The 18,877-nt window shown below is 33.7% G+C and overlaps 1 protein-coding gene across 3 annotated transcripts; it reads left to right on the top strand.

Moving 5' to 3' along the window:
* The first annotated feature begins 288 nt into the window (after positions 1-288).
* Positions 289-18,693, top strand: POSH (SH3 domain containing ring finger posh). 3 transcript variants are annotated; one of them, XM_090159850.1, is made up of 16 exons: positions 289-625; positions 1,924-2,417; positions 4,415-4,628; positions 5,272-5,367; positions 5,805-5,845; positions 7,837-7,934; positions 8,454-8,794; positions 10,292-10,657; positions 12,049-12,311; positions 12,931-13,098; positions 13,740-14,109; positions 14,723-15,103; positions 16,166-16,332; positions 16,399-16,536; positions 16,631-16,737; positions 18,189-18,693. In XM_090159850.1, the coding sequence occupies exons 2-16, from the start codon at positions 1,924-1,926 to the stop codon at positions 18,251-18,253; spliced, it is 3,309 nt and encodes a 1,102-aa protein (XP_090015976.1). In that variant the 5' UTR covers positions 289-625; the 3' UTR covers positions 18,254-18,693. The 3 variants fall into 3 exon arrangements, with proteins under 3 accessions (XP_090015976.1, XP_090015975.1, XP_090015974.1); XM_090159849.1 differs by having other exon boundaries at positions 290-625; positions 7,837-7,925; positions 13,713-14,109; XM_090159848.1 differs by having other exon boundaries at positions 290-625; positions 13,713-14,109.
* The last annotated feature ends 184 nt before the right edge of the window (positions 18,694-18,877 follow it).

Raw genomic sequence — 18,877 nt, 5'->3', positions numbered from 1 at the left:
GCGCCTTAATTTATTTCCATCTAGATTGTAGCTTTTTTAATTTTTCGTTTAATTCAAAATCCAATAGAATTTGTAAAATATTCAAGGGGATTGTGTGGACTTTTTTCCAGGACTTGGTATGTTTTCCAAAAAAATCCTACGTTATTGCATATTTTTAAAAAATCAAAATATTTGGCATTGGTGATTTTTCGGAATTTATTGAATTTCTACGAGGATAAATTTACGGAAATTCTCTTGTTTTCACCGCACGAAATGGGGAAAGGAACAATTGTTCGATTGTGGAAACCCTGTTATTTTCAGTCGACCGTAGCCGCCGATTTTTCGCCGCCGTAGCCCGTGACACGCCTATTACGTTTCGCCGCATATAGAAAATCGGCGATCCGACGTTGAACACTAAGGCTTAGTGTAGTTCAAAGGAACTTGCTTTGGAGTTTTGCTTCGATTCATATCATTATTATACCTATTTATTAGGGTGTTAAAATATATATCGAACATTAAACAAATTGTACATATTTAGTGTATCTCGTAAAACACATAAAAAACTTAACGTTAGAAATCGGTGGGTCTTTTGTTTCATTACACCTAGGACTTTGGTTTTCATTCATCATTGAAGCTGTCAAAACTAGTAAGTTTGAGGCCTTTCGTATATTTGCCGCAATATTATTTCAAAAACATATTATTTTCTGGGAAATCTAAATTTGTCACTGGACAGATATTTTTTAAATTAAATCGGCCATTCCAAACAATTTATTTCCATAAAAGTTTTGTTAATTTGAAGTGTACAGGGTAGACTTATTTTGATACACATTGAATTAATCTTATAAATGGTCAAAGCTAACTGACCTGTATAATACAAATTTTAACTTTTTTATCACACTAAATTATTATAATTAGGGTTTTAATTTCTGGTTTTGAGCTACGATTGTGCAATATTTTTCCAAATTTATTGCCTTGTAAAATAATTGATGATAAAAATTTAACAGGTTTAAAACCATTAACTTACGTAAAAAAAAACAAATCCATTACACTTTGAAAGTACCAAAAATTTTGGATTAAGTTATTTCTTTGCCTGTGTGACGTTGTTTATAACATAAGCATGTCTTAAATTATTATAAAGGTTTCAAGACTAAAATAAGTTTTAGTGTTACATGAAAGTAAAGTTAAATTTATATTTTGCTTATGTAATTTGACATAATTTTATTCTTGTACCGTACCCTTGGAAAATAATAATATAGAAAATTATTTTAGTTATAACTCGCCTTAGGGTATCAAGTTTCAAATTAAGTAAGAAATTGGTGGCTATTACTATTAAACCTTGGCAAGTTTTTATGGTTAGGGGAAAAACCCCTTTTAACTAGTGGAGAGGTAACTTTCAAACTCAATGCAAGTGGCTTATTAAGTTTTCATCCAGTCAAGCCTAAATTGAATCTAGCATCTCTTGATGCATAGCTAAAATGCTAAATACTCCTTCACCACCTTAGAATTGTGAGGTCATTCGGAACTAACCATTTAGCCAATTCCTAAAGAAGTAACTGCTCCTTACAGGGAAAATGCTGACCTAGAATTTGCATATTATGCAGTAGAGGGAAAATATATGTTTTTGATAAATGCGACAATTCTAATAAAATATGGTTTTAACTATCATAAACCCACACTGGTAGATCACAAGTAAAAAAAGTCCATTCCTCCATGCTTAGGCATGACAGTAATCAGAATCAACTTAACTGGGCTACTTATTTAGTGGAATCATTGTTTTTATATTGCAAATAATAAAGAAACATAGGATTCGACAATTTACTGATGTGTTGATTCTAAAGAGGTTTGCAAAAGCCCAGTGTATTTCAGTAAAGAGTAATTTCAGTCTCACTTGACACAGGCCTACTTGAGCTCCTACTTATTGAAAATATACACTTACCCAAACAGATGGATGCTACCTTCTTGAATGATCTTCTTGAGTGCTCCGTGTGCTTAGAACAACTCGACTCCACAAGTAAAGTTCTTCCGTGTCAACACACATTTTGCAAGCAATGCTTGGAAGAAATAGTGTCGTCCCATAAAGAATTAAGGTGTCCAGAATGTAGAGTTTTGGTTGAAACAAAGATAGAAGATCTTCCTTGCAACATTCTTCTGATACGACTGCTCGATGGCATCAAGAACAACACGCGTATTCCGAAATTGGGCGAACACAAAAAAGAAACTTCTTACAGCGGTCACCACAAACTCTCAACAAGTTCCTCATCTTCTCCTCAATCACTGAATGTCATTCCTTCACCTCCTCATTCCGTACCGCAGTATGTCTCCAGACAGCGTGTCACGGTTCAACCTGACCCTGGAAAAGTATCAGGAGTATCAAAACATTACAGTCACAGTTTACCATGTGCCAAAGCCCTATATTCGTACGAAGCTAAAGAACCTGGGTTTGTGAAGTTGCATTTGCTTACTATTTTATGGGCATGAATGAAAGTTTTAAAAACATTTTTCTTATTCTATTTACTATATTCAAAAATCCAGTTATCTGGGACCACTACAAAAGTCACTAATTTTTAAATGTATTGTATGATGCAAAAATAAGTTACAAACTTGGTACTAAAATTCAAATTTAAAGCGACGTCACTATCTCGATTGTTGTCAATATATTACAAATGGACAGAAATGGTGGATTTTTTCGTTCACTTTTGCACAAATTCACTGTAACAAACTTAATGAAAGGAACGACACGTAATATCAAAATAAGGCTTTGTGGTTCATCTGAATATTATTCAGCAATGAAAGATAGTTTATACTCATTTTAAATTGAATTTCATAATTGTTTGAATCAATATTACTCTACTCAAATACTCAATGAAAAAAATTTCGTACTCGATTGCCTAAAACCACTAATGGCACAGCCCTAGAAAATGATTTTATTTATTTATTTAAATATACAAAGGCTCCAAAAGCCACAGAGTGGGCTTCTCTTAGAGCTTCGAAACAATGAGAAGAAATTAGACAGAAAAAAAATACGTATTTTCAGATTCAGTGACAATAAGAGATCAAAATTTAGGAGAATATGACAAGTAAATGGCACGGCTAAAGGGGCAGTGGGTAGAAAAAAAAACAAAACAATATACAAGTGGAAGACTAAATAATTAAAGGGGACATTTGTTACGTAAAAAATCAGAGACATGGCGGCGAAATGTGTGGCGATTGGAAATTGAGACTATGTCTTGTGGGAGAGAATTCCAGTCATTAATGACACCGGATGAAAAATGGTTTAGGCGCTGGGCGGAGGAGACCCTTGGTTTAGATAATTTTAGGGAGTGACCACGGGTAGAGGAGGTATTGATGGAGAAGAAGTCAGAAAGGTTAAGGGTTAAATTGTTATGGAAGAAATCAAACAGTAAGCAGAGGTTGTTAACGCGATGACGAAGGTGTAGGTGGGTGGGGGAAGGATGATGAGATAGTTTGTGGGAAAGTTTAGTGAATGAATTTTGAGCTTTATGGAGGGCAGTAATGTCAGATAGAAGAGAGGGTTTCCAGATTGGGGAGCAATAATCAAAGTGGGGGAGAATAAGGGAGTTGTAGAGAGTTCGGATTAGTTTTGGAGAGCGGAAAAGGAGGTTGCGCCGGACAATACCAGTGGTTGAGCGAATTTTTTTACAGACTTTATTGACATGGCTAGAGAATTTTAAAGCAGGGTCTACCAAAATACCAAGGTCCCGCTCAGAAAGTGTGGTTTTAATGGGGACGTCGTTAATGGTATAGATATGGTTAGCGTTTTTTTTACCAAGGTGTAGGACCGAACATTTGTCTGAGTTGAAGGAGAGACCCTTAGAGGTAGCCCAGGAAACCACAGCGTTTAGGTCTGATTGTAGCCTAAGGCAATCAGTAGAAGTTTTAATGCAAAGGTAAAGTTTGGTGTCATCAGCAAAGAGTGCGACGAAGGCCTCGCGAACTGCAGCAGGAAGAGAGTTTATTAAAATATTGAAGAGAAGGGGTGCAAGAATAGAGCCCTGAGGGACCCCGGAAAGAACGTCTGACCAGTCAGACTTCTCACCATGTAGAACTACACGTTGTTTGCGGTGGGAAAGGTAGGAAGTGAGCCAAGCAAGCGCGTCACCACAAACACCAGCATCGCGAAGAGCGGAGAGAATAGCAATACAATTTGAGGGTGATCTCTCACCTGCTGAATTTGGAGTCAGCTTTCCTGATATTTCTAAAAGATTTTGATAAGGAATAATTTAATAAAAAAAAATTATTAGAATTGGAAAAAAACTCAACTCTATAAAATCTTTTGTTTGATTTTAGGTCTTTTTAAATTTCGTAGTCTTTATGTAAACAAATTATTGCATTTTTACTTTTCTCAACCCCAAATGATCTTAAACTGGAATACCATATTTCATTATATTTTAATTTATTGTTTTTAATCCAAAAGGGACTTATCATTCAAAAAAGGAGACATCATATTCTTAAAGAAACGCATTGACCAAAACTGGTATCACGGAGAGTTAAATTCAAAAAATGGATTCCTACCAGCAAGTTACGTTCAAGTTCTGGCTCCCATATCTCACCCGGTGCCCCAATGCAAAGCTCTATATGACTTCTCAGTTAGTAAAAATGATGAACAAGATTGTCTCACATTTTCAAAGGTGTGTATGAATTTTAATGTAGTTGAGAAAGGGGCACCACCAGTCAGTGAAAAGACAGAGAAATCGGCCAATTTAAAAATAGGCCTACATGTCAGAGATAGATAAGAGAAATTTAAGAATTTATAAAAAGTCACGTGAAATTCAGGTAAATTAAATTTATTGCATGATTTAAAATTAAACAATTTGCAATAACTAAACACAAAATATACAATAATATCGAGACAAGTTTCTAAAAGATCATCATTTCATTATCGAGAGATGTAAATGTTTAATGACACAAAATAAAAATAATAAAATATTAAAAAATTTAGGGTTAAAAACACTTTCAAACAGTGTAAAAATGGTCCATACGTCAATTTGGTTTTTTAAGAATTTAGATTAATGAAATTTTTCTTGAATGGCGATCTAAAAAACCGAGCAATAAATTTTTTGGTTAAACCTTAACCTTAAAACTAAAAAATAAGCTGAAGTAAATTCATTAACTAGTGATGAAAGTTTAATATAAATTTAAAAATGGTCTAAATTTGACCTAAAAATTGTCTCCAGACACGGGGATATTTTAGCAAATTTTAATATAGTGTGGCAAACCGTGAAATATTTTTATTTTTAACCAATTTTTAAAAATGTTTAATTTACCACATAGGGAGATATTTTAACCGTTATAAGAAGGATAGATGAAAATTGGGCAGAGGGCAAACTTGGTGATAAAGTTGGAATTTTTCCAGTATCATTTGCACAGGTAATTAAGCGGATATAAAGAAAATATACAATCACAAAAGAAGTCTTTGATTATGGTGATATTTCTCAAGCTAGAGAGAGGGACATTTCCATCATTATTTACGAATGAAATAGTTTTATTTGTAAAAAGAAAATCGAAATTACCCAGAAAGTACCAAAATGAATCGTGAAAGCACTCAATAAATGGTCCTAGTTTCTCATTGTGGCCAAAAGAAAGACTGAAAAACTTGTATTCAAACTTCGGGACATACTCAATGTATGCAAAAAATCACAGAACTATTTCATTTGATAAGATTATACAAAGTTGACTCTTAAGAAACTGATGATCTGAAACTAAAAGGACTTGAGAATTATTGTGTTAATCTTTAGACTTAATTTATGAAATATTTTTGATAAAATTGAATCTTAAAACAAAATTCTATGTTTTTTTTTAAATAGATGAATTCAGCAGCACGAACAATCATGAAATTATCTGCTAAGTAAGCAATTTCAAACAATCAGCTCTATTGGCAGATATTTGTTTGATGATACACATTTGCAAACTTCAATTTTTAACAGATAGCACCAGGGGTCTGAAACAACAGCAGCCTCATGGTTTTTTTTGGGCGGATAATGTAGAACTTGACACGGAGATTAAGTTAATTTTTTTTGGGCCACAAATGATAATTTTTTAATTAACTTAATTTAAAAAAGTTGTAAATTTTGGGGATTAGTAACGTTTTTCTTAAATATATGTTGGCGCTCTCGTGTTGTGGGCGCACAGCGCCCCCCAGCCCCATTCTTATAATTCACGATGGGTCATCTGGAATCGTACCTAGTGACAATGCCTATACCTTGGCGCCTGACGCCGCCTCCCCAACCCCATACTAAAAAAAGTCATGGGCCATCTATAACGCGACGTAGAGGACAGAACCAAGTATATAATTTTAAATTAACTATATCTCCTTAAGTATTCATTTCCGAAACATAATTTTAACGGCAATAGATTCCTTGCGAAAAATATGATATTATAGCACAATCAAAACAAATACTAACCTAACCTACCCTTACCAAAAAATAAGTGGTCTTGTAACTTTTTAAGTTGGTTTTAAGTTGGTATTTGGAACAAATGCCAACTAAATACCAACTAAAAAACCTACTTAAAAACCACTTTACACCAACTTAAAACCAACTAAAAGCTTTCTTAATAAAGACCACTTAAAACCAACTTAAAACTTACTTAAAAAGACCTCTTAATAAAGACCACTTAAAGCCAACTTATAACCTACTTAAAAATTATAAGTAATTATCTGACCACTAAAAACCAACTTAAAACCAACTTCAAAAAATGAGTATTTTCCAGCCAACTTAAAAACAACTTAAAAACAACTTAAAAACAACTTATTACCTCTTTAAATAGTTTATTAAAATATGCTGGCAACTTGAACCTACTTAAAACCAACTTAAATGTGAAAACCTACTAAATACCAACTTAAAACCAACTTAAATGTGAAAACCAACTAAATACCAACTAAAAACCAACTTATTTTTTGGTAAGGGTAACTAAGTGACCGGTCTTCAAATGTAGACATGCTAATTTAAATTTTATTTTGCTGAAAACTAACACAGACTCAAAACTAACACGTGTGCTAACTGAAACAAAGGCTGCGTTCAGTAAGAGTAATCGGACCTGCAGCAGTTCTGAACCGTTGCATATCGTTTGCAGCGTTACGTCAAGAGCTACTGAACGCTTTTCTGTACTCACGCAATCGGTTAAACGCCATTACTTTCCTTAACGTTGTGACGTCACGCTGCAAATGAACCGGCTCGCCCAGATGATTGAAATGGTTTCAATCGGTTGAGCAGCGTAACGTCATACCGGAAGTTTAAAAAATCGTACAGTAAAAAACCGGTTTCTAAATCTTGAACCGTTGAATTTGTTGCAAGTTACTGAACGTACCCAAAGAGTTAAAACCGAAACAAACGGTTAGTAACAAACCGCGGTGTAGGTGACAATACGACGAAGATAATTACATCCCAAAAACGAAAAAGACTACTAAATTCGAAGAATTTCCAAAACTTTAAAATTAAATTAAGAAATGAAATCTTCATTTGCGGCCAAAATTAAAAATACCCTCGCTATCTACGTGATAAGGTCTACATTATCCGCAACAAAAAAAAACATGAGGCCGCGGTAGTTAACTTTACCCAAAATGTTTACTATCTTAAAACTGGAAAATTTACTTTCTTAGTGTTTCTTGTTGTGCTAAATTTTTCTAAATAGTGTACTAAATTGCTTTTTGTAAAGAATTTATTCCCTACCCACCAAAAAGTTAAAATTAGCAACTTGCCATCTAGAACTTATAACATATAAAATTGAACCACTAAGGGCTTTCCTGTAAGCAATTTGTGAATCATTCTACTAATGTTGTAAGATGGACCAATTTTTCACTTACTATACTGATTGTAAATTAATTATTCATCAAAACAGTACATTTTCTGGGCCATCAAGGACAGCACCTCCGACTCCTAGTGATAATACTACTCAACCTGATGAACCCACTTGTGCCTCTGTGGATGGTAAATATAGTTAGCTCCATATTGCTGACTTTACTTTATATATTTAAAATATTTCTCTACTAAACAAAAATTTGTTAGACTAATAGTTTATTTTATATAATAAAAAGTGGTCTTGCCCAACTTGTTAAAATGTTGCTCTTACGTCACATGACACACCTATATCTTTTTCGCACGAGTGATTTACACGCATGCTAGAAAAAGCTATATTCCTCTGGCGGCTGTACCACGCGCTCGTAGACTTGTAAAAGTAAGCACTGTGACATAAGAGCCACAGTAAAACAAGAAGGCCTTGTTACTTTATAAAAAGAACTATTGAACTAACAATTGTAAGTTCACAACTCTAGTGTAAATTTGTTAGATTTTGGTACAAGCAATGAATTACACTTTTTCCAAGTTGAAAAAGTTTTTTGTATTAAAGGCAATTATAGTATTTAAATATTCCAATTTAGTCTAATCTTACAAGTTTTGTTTTTGAAAACTTAAACAAATGGTAAATTTATTTGAAATTTTTGCCTTTTTTAACTATAGATGAAAGTAAAACAGTGGTATCAAACCATGTTGAGATTGCATCAACAAACAGACCGGTCACTAGCGCTAATACTGCCTTTTTGGTGCAAGGCACTTCAAGTTCTCTTAATTCTTCCGTATCATATTCAACGACTATTTCAACTGGAATTTCATCCGTGATGTCTGTTTCAGCATTTTCTGGGGACACTTCACTCAAACCGAGTGAAACTGTATTGGCTGTCACCCCTTCTCATTCAGCCGGTCACAGCACCCCTACACCGAGTATTAGGAACTCCTCTTCTTCATCATTGTCATCGTCGTCCTCATCTTCAACTTCTTCTAGTTCAACTGCGCAAGTACCTGTAAGCCAGCGTCTTACTCCAGGGGCTTTGTTAATTTCCAGGAATCTATAGCTCTAACTTGAAATACTTATCTGGGCTGATTACCATCTCGAACCCTTATGCCATCCAATTATATATTAATTCTTGGGCCAACAGTGTATTTTCTGAAGTGTGTCTGAAACAGGAGGTAACAGCATTCTTCCTCTCATAGGACAGCACCTAATTATTGCAGCTATCATTCCATCAGAATAAAGTATTTAATTATCCTTAGGGATAATTACTATGTTGAGAAGATTCTTAGCATTGCTCCCAATCCTTCTCACCCTCTTAACTGTAAGCTCCTTCCCCCTAAAAAAATCAAATCAGCCTGGTATCTCATTGGTTCTTTAAATCATGTCTTTCGATGCTATTGCCGGTGATGATTTTCGTTCCTTTTGGTGGTGAGAGTAGTCTTCTACTTTGATGCCAGCAGGTGGTCTCAACATAGTCATTCTTACAAAGTATAAATAAATACATTATTGTATGAATAAGCATTCCAAGTTAGAGATATGGATTTTGCCATGTTTGCTTACTAGGGTTTGTACATTAGTAACTTAAATTAAAAATGAAATCAAGCAATTTTTATGAATAGTGTAGCGTAGCTATACATCATAGTCCCGGGCGCTCCGTGTCTGTCCGTAGCCACGGCGAAAGACGCAGAGTTTTCGTGTTCCCGTCAGTCTGTGTGCCCCAATTAACCCGCGTATATGGCAGGGAGAGAGATGGAGATAATTTGATTTTTTACGCTGACGGTAGCACCATATAAACGCTGGAAGAAATCTCAGAACTGTCAAGATCTCGCGTATGCGAAAACATAAGTATGCGTGTGGTTTGCACTGAATGGCCCGGTTTGCACTGAATGGCCCGTTTTGCTTGATGCACAACGCTACACTATTCATACCATGAAAATTCCTTTTCATCCTTGTTTTATTTCGTTCTGATATTTGAGTTTTTTGTTAGTCATTCATGGAATTTTTTTCAATTAGCCTAATGACTCTAAATAATATCTATTTCATAGATAATTTGTTTCTTTTGCTTATTTACATTAATTCCAATGGAAAAATTAAGTATTTTAGATTTTTAGTTTAAAAAAAAATAACATGTGGTGTCAGCCAGCGGCTTTAGACACCAAAAGATATTTTTAAATGAATCACTTGATTTGAAGCAGCTAAACCCCACCTGAAGAGTAAACTGAAATATTGAAATTAATATTTCTTACTGCTTGGGATATTTTAATATTGAGTGCAAAATATGAATTATAAATCAGGAGTAAAATTTATAACACCCAAATGCGCACTGAATGCTATCAACAGTAGTGTGAAATTTGGTGCAGAAAATGTACACTGCACAGTGAAAGAGAATAATTTTAGCCAAATATTTATACAGGCTTTGGCTAAAAATAATTAAGTTACCTGTATTGGAACAAAATGGTGTATATTTGGGGTAATGACACATTAGTATTGTACCATTTTTTACTAGGCACTTTCAAGTGGCACTGGTACACATTCACACGTTACTGCATGCACACATCTTCAAGCAGCGCAACAACATCCCCACCACCACCCACCGCATAATATTAGAGAGAAACGACATTCTTTGGCTATGATTGGGGCCAACCCGAGGTCACCCCAAATAATACCTGGAAACTCAACTCACCGTCACTCAATGGAAATCTTGAATAGGATAGACTGCTGTAACTTGAATGAAGATTCTCCTTTCTCTTCAATTCCTTTATGTAATCCTTCCACTGTCACTGCTACTACTTTAAACACAGCCACTGTCGCCACAGTTTCAGCTCTGTCAGGTGTAAACACAAGATTAATACCTTCACTACCGTCTGCTCAAGTAATTTTTTTATTAAAGGTTTTGCCTATCAATACACTAATTAAGTAACTCAAAATTAGCCTGCATTTTCGGATGTCTCATGGCAAAGCTAGTAAATCCTAATTTTTTTTGAGTTAGTAGTAAATATCAATAGTACAACTATTGTAAAGATTTCTACCTCTGAAAGCATTCATTGATGAGGTATATCAGTAAGTATCACTTACATTACCATAAGAACTAATGTAAATCAAAATAAAAAACAATTATCTTGAATTTAACAAAATTGACGTTTCCTAGGTTTTGCCGTAGGACATCTGTTTTGTTTTGAAGCTTAGTAGATAGGGTTGGAGGGGAACTAGACCACAGAAAATAAACACATTCTTATAACTTGATGAAATATGCGAAGTTGGAAAACAATTTTTTTTTAAATGAATCACTTCAAGTAAAAATTAAAACAGCAAAAATAGTATTTAAAATATACATGGAGGTGTAATCTTTATCTTCCGACTTTTTTTGGCCATGATTGTTGGATTCTAATTTTTTTCAGTGAAATAATTCGAAGCGCCTTATGCCCATAAATTAAAATAATAGTAAAACCATGAAATTATTGCCAAAGTAATTTTTTTGGTGTTATGAAGAATTTTTACTTGCGCAATAATTCTGTGGTTTACACTGTTCTTTTTATTGTTGTATTGTTGATTGGAACATGTATTTATTGGATAGAATTAATTTTTTTAAGTTTGAAATTTTATAAATATTGAAAAACTGTTTAATCAAATTTATCAAACAAATATCATAAATTTAAATAATATAATAATAATAATAGGCTAGCTGTTGGGTAATAATCTTTAAAATGAAAGATATCAATTAGAGCAAAATAAAGGCATTTTCTTAGAGACGTTTGCCATTCAAAAATTATTTATGGGTATACAACTAATTTTGGTTACTCGTCTGGTTAATCTGGTTTTGTACCTTCTATTTCATAACTAGGAATCATACGGAGCCCCTGAACCTGATCCTTAAATTTGGGGATCATCAGCTTAATATCCCTCAATCTGGTCACTTTTCAAATTCGGTTTTAAGGAAATCATTTTTCCCAAATTTAAAAACATTGTCTTCCAAATCGAACGTAACAGCTTAAGAATGTATTAGAAAATTGTGAATAGGAAAAAAACAATTGCAATACGTTACATTGCATGGTAACAAACCAATAAGTATTGTATGCACTCTAATGGCGCTAATTATTCTACTTTTGAAGTTAAAAATGATTTTTCCATGATATATCTACCATTTTCAATTATTTTGAATATATATTTATGAAACCCCATCCCTGACCTAAATTTCACGCCGTATGATTCGTATTCATAATTAAAGCTCTCTTCACCTTATAATATTTACTTATATTTTAATAGGTTTTTCAACCAATGGAATTCAACCCAAATGCTGTGTCTAATAGTCACAAACCACCATGTAGAACTTCAAATTTAAAAGAAAAGGATATTTCAAGTTGCATTAACACTGCCATTATTGCCAGTAGCAACAGTGACAGTGTACCTTATAGTGGAACTGGAAATTCCAGTGTTACAAACCTAAGTTGCACTACTCCTCTTCTACCAACAATGTGCAATTCCAGTATTGCAACTCAACCTAATGGGCAACAAGAAGCGTGCATATAGTAAGTTAATTTATTAATCTTCCCCTTCTGATTGTTTTTAATTTTAATTTAAAATCCATGTATGTCTTAATCCAATCATTATTTTTTTAGCTCTTGCATTAAATACATACTTTTATAAATTTTAAACAGTAGGCCCAGTAGTTAAATTACTGCAGTGAATATCTTCCTGAAATACTGTGGTTTGAGTTAGAGCAAAAATAAATTCACTTTAAATGGAAAATGCAGGCTAAAATATAACCTCTGCTGTCATGATCTCTGGATGATGACCAAATTTAAAAAGGTTGATCCAGCATTCTCTGGCTACAAAGGAGGCAGAGAGAGAGAAAGAGTACCTAGCTGTGACTGCGAGGCGAGCAGTCTGCCTTCCCCCACTTAGCTGTGTTCCCCTTTATCTGGGAACCGCGGTTCCCAGATACTAAAAGTAAGGTGTAAGGTTACTTATGTTTCTATAGTGGCGACATTGGATATTCTTAGCAGAAGAAAATACTTCAGTTTATGAACTAATCATGTAAACGCAAAATGCTGACAAATTGCAATCTTTAAACTCTAAACTTGAGCTTTGTATTATCAGTATTAAAACAATGGAAAGTTTCACATTTGCCTTTAAAAATTGTTACAGCTACGTCGCTCTGTACAATTACAAACCACAAAAGGAAGATGAACTAGAGCTTAAAAAGGGAGAAATTTACACTGTAAGCGAAAAATGTCAAGATGGATGGTTCAAAGGAACGGCAATTAATAGTGCTAAAAGCGGTGTTTTCCCTGGAAATTATGTACATATAGCTAAGTAAGTACCTGCAATTCATAATAAGCCAATTAAAGGAAGTGGTAGTTTAGTACCTTGATGATTTGATAGATAGATTGAGCTTCTTGATAAAACCTTATGTTTGGAAACTAAAAAACTGTTATGTTCGCACATTTTACATAGTCTCGTCTTTAATTGGAAAGTTATGTTTTTGAAAAAAAAAACAATCTTATTTAGTTTCATTATGAATTAGTCTACATAATTTCCTTGCTAGTCTCTATCATGCTATCTAAGATGTAACTGATCATTTGCGCATTAGAAAATATATGGATATTATTCTCTGGAAATTGCTCGGTTTTGTGTTTGGCATTTTAAACAAAAAAAAATTTTAAATTGAAACTAATTTGAAGATAATGAAATTGGTTTCGTCACAGTATTTGAGTTTCTATTATTTACAATATTTTGGTCTGATTTAACTATTTTTAGAAATAATCTCAAAAGTTAAACGTTTATTTTCTCGGACTTGGCGAATGTCCTACTGCTTTACTATTAATATTATAAGTTTTTATGTTATCAGAAAGAGTTTTCTAAAAGCGCCTACATGCTGTTACATTTTCTTCCAACCCGTTTTTAATGATTTTGAGGTTATTTTTTAGGCCTTCATTAATTCAAGCTCAATTTAGTCAACCATCAGCGGTGGCAAATGTTCGTTCAATGCCTGGGAAAAACCCATTCTCATCATCAGTTTCTGTACTGTGCTCAGTGGTGCCTGGTCATTCAAGACAACGATCTCTTTGCTCTTCTGTAAAACTCTATTCTAATACTGGTGATTCTTTGGAACTCGCTCAACCATCACCCAGTTCTCTCGCAACAAGCTCAGATTCTCTGGCCAAAAGTTCAGTTCCCATGTTAAAAAGTAAGGCTCCTGTGGATGTAACTTCAGCTTCTAACTCTCAAGCTACTAGCACTAACAGTCCTCTGGATTGGGATACTCTTGAAAATAATACTCCACTGAAATCTCAAACGTCGGAAGAGCAAGAGTTGAAACAAGAGGTATGTATGCAACTGCAGATTTAAAAATTCTGGAATAGATGTTTCTATAAATAAACCATTATAATAATAAATGAAAAGTTGAAATATAAACTTTTGCACTTATATTGCATTAATAGTATAGTTTTCACATGTGCCATTTCCACATGTGCTTTGAAATCCACAATTACTTGCGACTCTAAAATGTGTTCTTATACATAAAAGCTACATTAATATGAGGCCTATTTTTAATTTTAAATGTTATATAATTAAATTATGTGTGATGGGAAGGATAACACAATTTTACTTTGGAGAATGTTTAAATGATATTTAAAATTTAATTTTGAGACTCGCGTAGTTGAGAAAAAAATTAAATTGTCAATGTAGCATTTAAACATATTCACTATTCTTTTCCAACTATAAATAGACCAAAAATAATGACTTTTCTATTTAAATTAACATCACATGGATAACGTAAAAGTATTTCATCTCTGGGTACATAGTTTATTCGAAACCAAAAGTATATAAATGGATGTAGTTTTTAAGATGTAAAGTTATTTACCTAAATATCTGCTATACAAATTATAAACACAAGCCAAATTTAGTTATAATTCATGTTTTCAAACCCATTTAATAGGACAAACTAGTTAGTTCAGGAGCAGTTTGGCCTTCACATTCATTGGCCATAGTTCCCGAAAGAACTAAAGCTGAGGAAAAATCTCAAATCCCAATGAAAAGTGAACTATCTCAAGGTCACATTTCAGCCAGTACATCCCCCTCAGTGGTCAGTGTGTCAACGTCAGTGAACAGTGGTCAGCATTCCTTGGACACTTTCCCCAGTTTCTCAGTTGGGACGAGCCAGATATGGCTAGCTCCAAATTCCCATTACTCGAGTATGGTGCTCTCAACCGCTGCATCGGCTATAACTCCTCCCAATGTTTCTGTGGGTATGAATCAGTGTGCTAAAAATTCACTGCCAAGTGGAAGTCACCATCAGTCCGCACTTCGGAATGAAAGGGTATGTTAAAAAATTTCTACTTTAGTGAACAAAATGTCACTTTAAAATACTTTCCCCATAGTCACTAGTTAATGTTAACTAGCACAATAGTTAATGTAATTCACCTATTGCTTTTTGTTTTCACTAATTTGAACCTCAATGCTACCAAACCCAAGGGGCTTATAAACTAAAACATTTATTATTGGTTGTTATTTCAGCATCACCATAAGTTAATTATATAGAGTGAAGAATCTATGCGCGGAGGATACTTCATGGTATAAAAGATTATATTTAAAATCATTGCGAACTTTCAGGTTTGAGACCCATTGTGAAGTGAACGAATTGACTGGCATAAATATTGCGATTCTTTACTATTTATAATTTAGCCATAGTTACAAATTTTAACGTTTACGATTTAAGTTATGTTCACATAAGTGTGTCAGTTCTTTATTTTCTGCATTTTAAATTTTGATTGACTAACATTAAGTAAATGTGCCATGTCTGCATAGTGAGTGTGATAATTTTTTTCATAAGTTGGCTAACACATTTATTGAACATAATTATAGACTTAATCCTATACACTTCTGGAAGTATAAGGCATTGTCCAAAAAGAGTACTCTTTAATAAATTAACAAAATTTTAAAATGGAGTTTACAGACAAATTTTATTTGTGTAAAATTTTCTACACAACTGAAGTTTATGGCAATATAACGCTTTAATTCCTCTTAATGAGTAAATAATTTAAATTTGTTGATGCTAAATGTTAGTGTTCAAGTGGCCTGCTATTCCAACGTTTTTGCACTATTTATACCAACGCTGGAAATTGTGTTTCGAGTAGCAAAGATGTTTCTATAAAATTAAAAGTAGAAATTTCAATGTTTCTCTTACATCATAAGACAGAGCTTTATATGTTTTGTCTTCGCACACTTGTACAAGAAAATTAGAAATTCCTTGATACCGTAGCACGGGTTTGTAGACTTGTAAAAGTAAGAGATAGTAATGTAATAAGAGCTATTTTCAAACCAAGGCAGGTTGCTTTATAGAAAGTTGTCAGGGTTAATGATTTTGCATATTGTCTTATAGAAAGAGAAGAAAGAAAAAGAAAAGGTGAGTCTTATGAAAAGACTAACGAGCAAAAGGAAATCTCGTTCACCACCGCCATCAAACTATTCCTGTGATAACCCCTCTTTTGTGGACAGTAGTATACCACAGTACTGTGCTCCCCAAAAGTCTTCTGCAATACACACTAGGTGCTAATAAAAATTCTTTAAAAAACCCTAAATAAAAAAGTATAATAAATAACATAAATTTGAAAGGTCTGGTTCCTGTCCTAGTGAAGCTTTTGGAAGTCAAAACACTCTTCACAAAAAAACCAGCTCTCTCGATGGAAGCTCAAATGAGATTCTGAAAGTTACTTACAAATCAAAGCAACCTCCGCCCTTAGTAAGAGAAAGGTACTAAATGATGCATTTATTAGAATTTATTTAAGAATACTCGCAACTTATAAGTCCATAATAAGGCATTAATTTTCTTAAAACTCTTGTTTAGATTCCGATGCATCGTGCCTTACCCTCCAAACAGCGAATTTGAATTAGAGCTTAAAGTTGGCGATATGGTTTACGTTCATAAAAAGCGGGATGATGGTTGGTACAAAGGTATTGAAACTGGCCAATTTCCATTGTTTGCTTTCTTTTTATTCCAAATCTATAGAATCCTTACCACTTGCATACTACTAATGCAAGAAGTCTGTACTAAACATCCTTGGTTGGAAGTATTCTTATTTGATTTATTTCATTACAGCTTTAACTAGTGACTCTTAAACTCTGTCTAGGCCAAAAAGCGTCGGCAAAATTGAACTACAGCCTGCGGCCTCATGTATTTTTTTTTTGGCGGATAATGTAGCACTTGACGCGTAGCTTACGAAATGATTTTTGGGCCGCAAATGATAATTTTTTTAATCAACTTAATTTTAAAAAAGTGGTAATTTTAGGGGATTAGCCGTTTTTTGTTTTTTTTTGGCGGAGAATGTAGCACTTGACGCGTAGATTACTAAGTGATTTTTTTGGGCCGAAAATGATAATTTTTTTAATGAACTTAATTTTAAAAAAGTAGTAATTTTAGGGGATTAGTAACGTTTTTCTTAAAAATAGTTCCGTCGTGTATGATGTATCCGCCGACACCACTTTCTAGGCGCGCACCAGCCCCATTCTGAGCATTGACGGTGGGCCTTCTGTAATCGTACCTAGTGGCATCGTAATTAGTGAAATCGTATCAACTTAAATGGTAACAAAAATGATAACATGTTTGAAGCATACTTTAAAATTCCCCGTATTGGTGACTGACGGCTTAAGCGCTGGGGGCGCGTGGTGCCTCCCCAACCCCATACTAAAAAAGCGATGGGCCATCTATAACGCGACCTAGAGGACAGTACCAAGCTTTACGCATCAAGTATTATCATTTTAAATTATCAAAAACAACCAAAAACGTGAAAAGGCCCAAAAAAGTGCAAGCTTTTTCAATTAAATTAAAACCTGAAATAAGCGTTTGTGGCCCAAAAATACAAAACACCTAGAAAATGAACAAAAACTCTTATAAACTACCGGAATATCACGTGGAAATTATTAGGAAACCGAAACTGTGGTGTCGGCGAACACACGACGGAAATAAGTACAACGAAACACGTGAAAATGCCCAAAAATGTGAAATTTTTTAAGTTAAATAAAAAAATTAAATAATCATTTGCGGCCAAAATAAAAAATACCCTCGGCATCTACGTGACAAGGTCTATCAAGTGCAACCAAAATTAATATAAAATTCAATGAGGTCGCTGTAGTTCACTTCACCCTAAGCGTCTTGTAAACTAAACCAAGGCTTAGTTGTAAAGATGCCTATAATTTTTAAAGGTTTAACATAGTTATTTTAAGTGGATTTCGTTTCATGAAATATTTTATGCATTTTAAGAAAGGCTGAAGATTCATCTCTAATTTGACTAGTTGTGCAAAAATAAATTTTTGTCAGAATAGAAATGAAATTGGAATACTTTCTCATCAATGGAATTATTTTAAAACTTCTGCTATTACTAAAGAAAGTTTGATTTTCTTGGCAGGTACTCTTCAAAGAACGGGGAAAACTGGTTTGTTTCCGGCTAGTTTTGTGGATAGCTGCAATTAAGCTGATAATAAGAGTTGAGGCATTGTTACTCGAATTTGTGGAAAAAATGTTATTTGATTGTTTAAAGTTTTTTGTGAAAAATCTTGTATATATGTATAAATATTAGAGGGATTACTACTAAAGAAAGTAACGTTTTAGAGTTCTTGGATTTTGCATTTTGGTACTGGTAAGTGATATTTATATTTCTGTAAAAAAAATTATCCAGGGTGTGGTGAATGCCAAAAACTCAAATCACCTCTGTAGTACTGAAAAAGTGTTTTACTCTTTGTGAAATTTTAACTTTTAACGAAAAATTATTCATTGATATAATTGAATCTCCATTGTTTATCTTGGTGCCAATTAATACACGTGTGTTTTTAAATTGTAAAGTTACAATTCTGAATTTGATGGTTTACCAAGTTTTGTTAACAATTGTCCAGTAAATCTTTTAAACACCTTAAGCTTTGATTATTGATATCAACCAAAACCAATAACAATTTTGATCTAGCAACATCAAATGGTAGCCCGCCAACAAATAGCGTTTCTATTCACGCTATTTCATAAATTTTTAGAAAAAAATTGCAAGTCGTTTCAAAATTATCACCAGTTGTCTGTTTGTCACTATATGCTTTTGCAATGGAGAAA

This window comes from Leiobunum rupestre, chromosome 10, assembly GCF_980474605.1.
Source record: "Leiobunum rupestre chromosome 10, qqLeiRupe1.1.hap1, whole genome shotgun sequence".
NCBI classification, from domain to species: domain Eukaryota; kingdom Metazoa; phylum Arthropoda; class Arachnida; order Opiliones; family Sclerosomatidae; genus Leiobunum; species Leiobunum rupestre.
Note: the sequence above shows the minus strand (reverse complement) of the source record. Positions and strands in the feature narration are given on the sequence as shown.

Coding starts and splice junctions, on each gene's coding strand:
- POSH (XM_090159848.1), top strand. CDS start 1,924: ATGGATGCTACCTTCTTGAATGATCTTCTTGAGTGCTCCGTGTGCTTA. Junction 2,418..4,414: donor TACGAAGCTAAAGAACCTGG/GTTTGTGAAGTT, acceptor TTAATCCAAAAG/GGACTTATCATTCAAAAAAG. Junction 14,110..14,722: donor AGCAAGAGTTGAAACAAGAG/GTATGTATGCAA, acceptor CCCATTTAATAG/GACAAACTAGTTAGTTCAGG.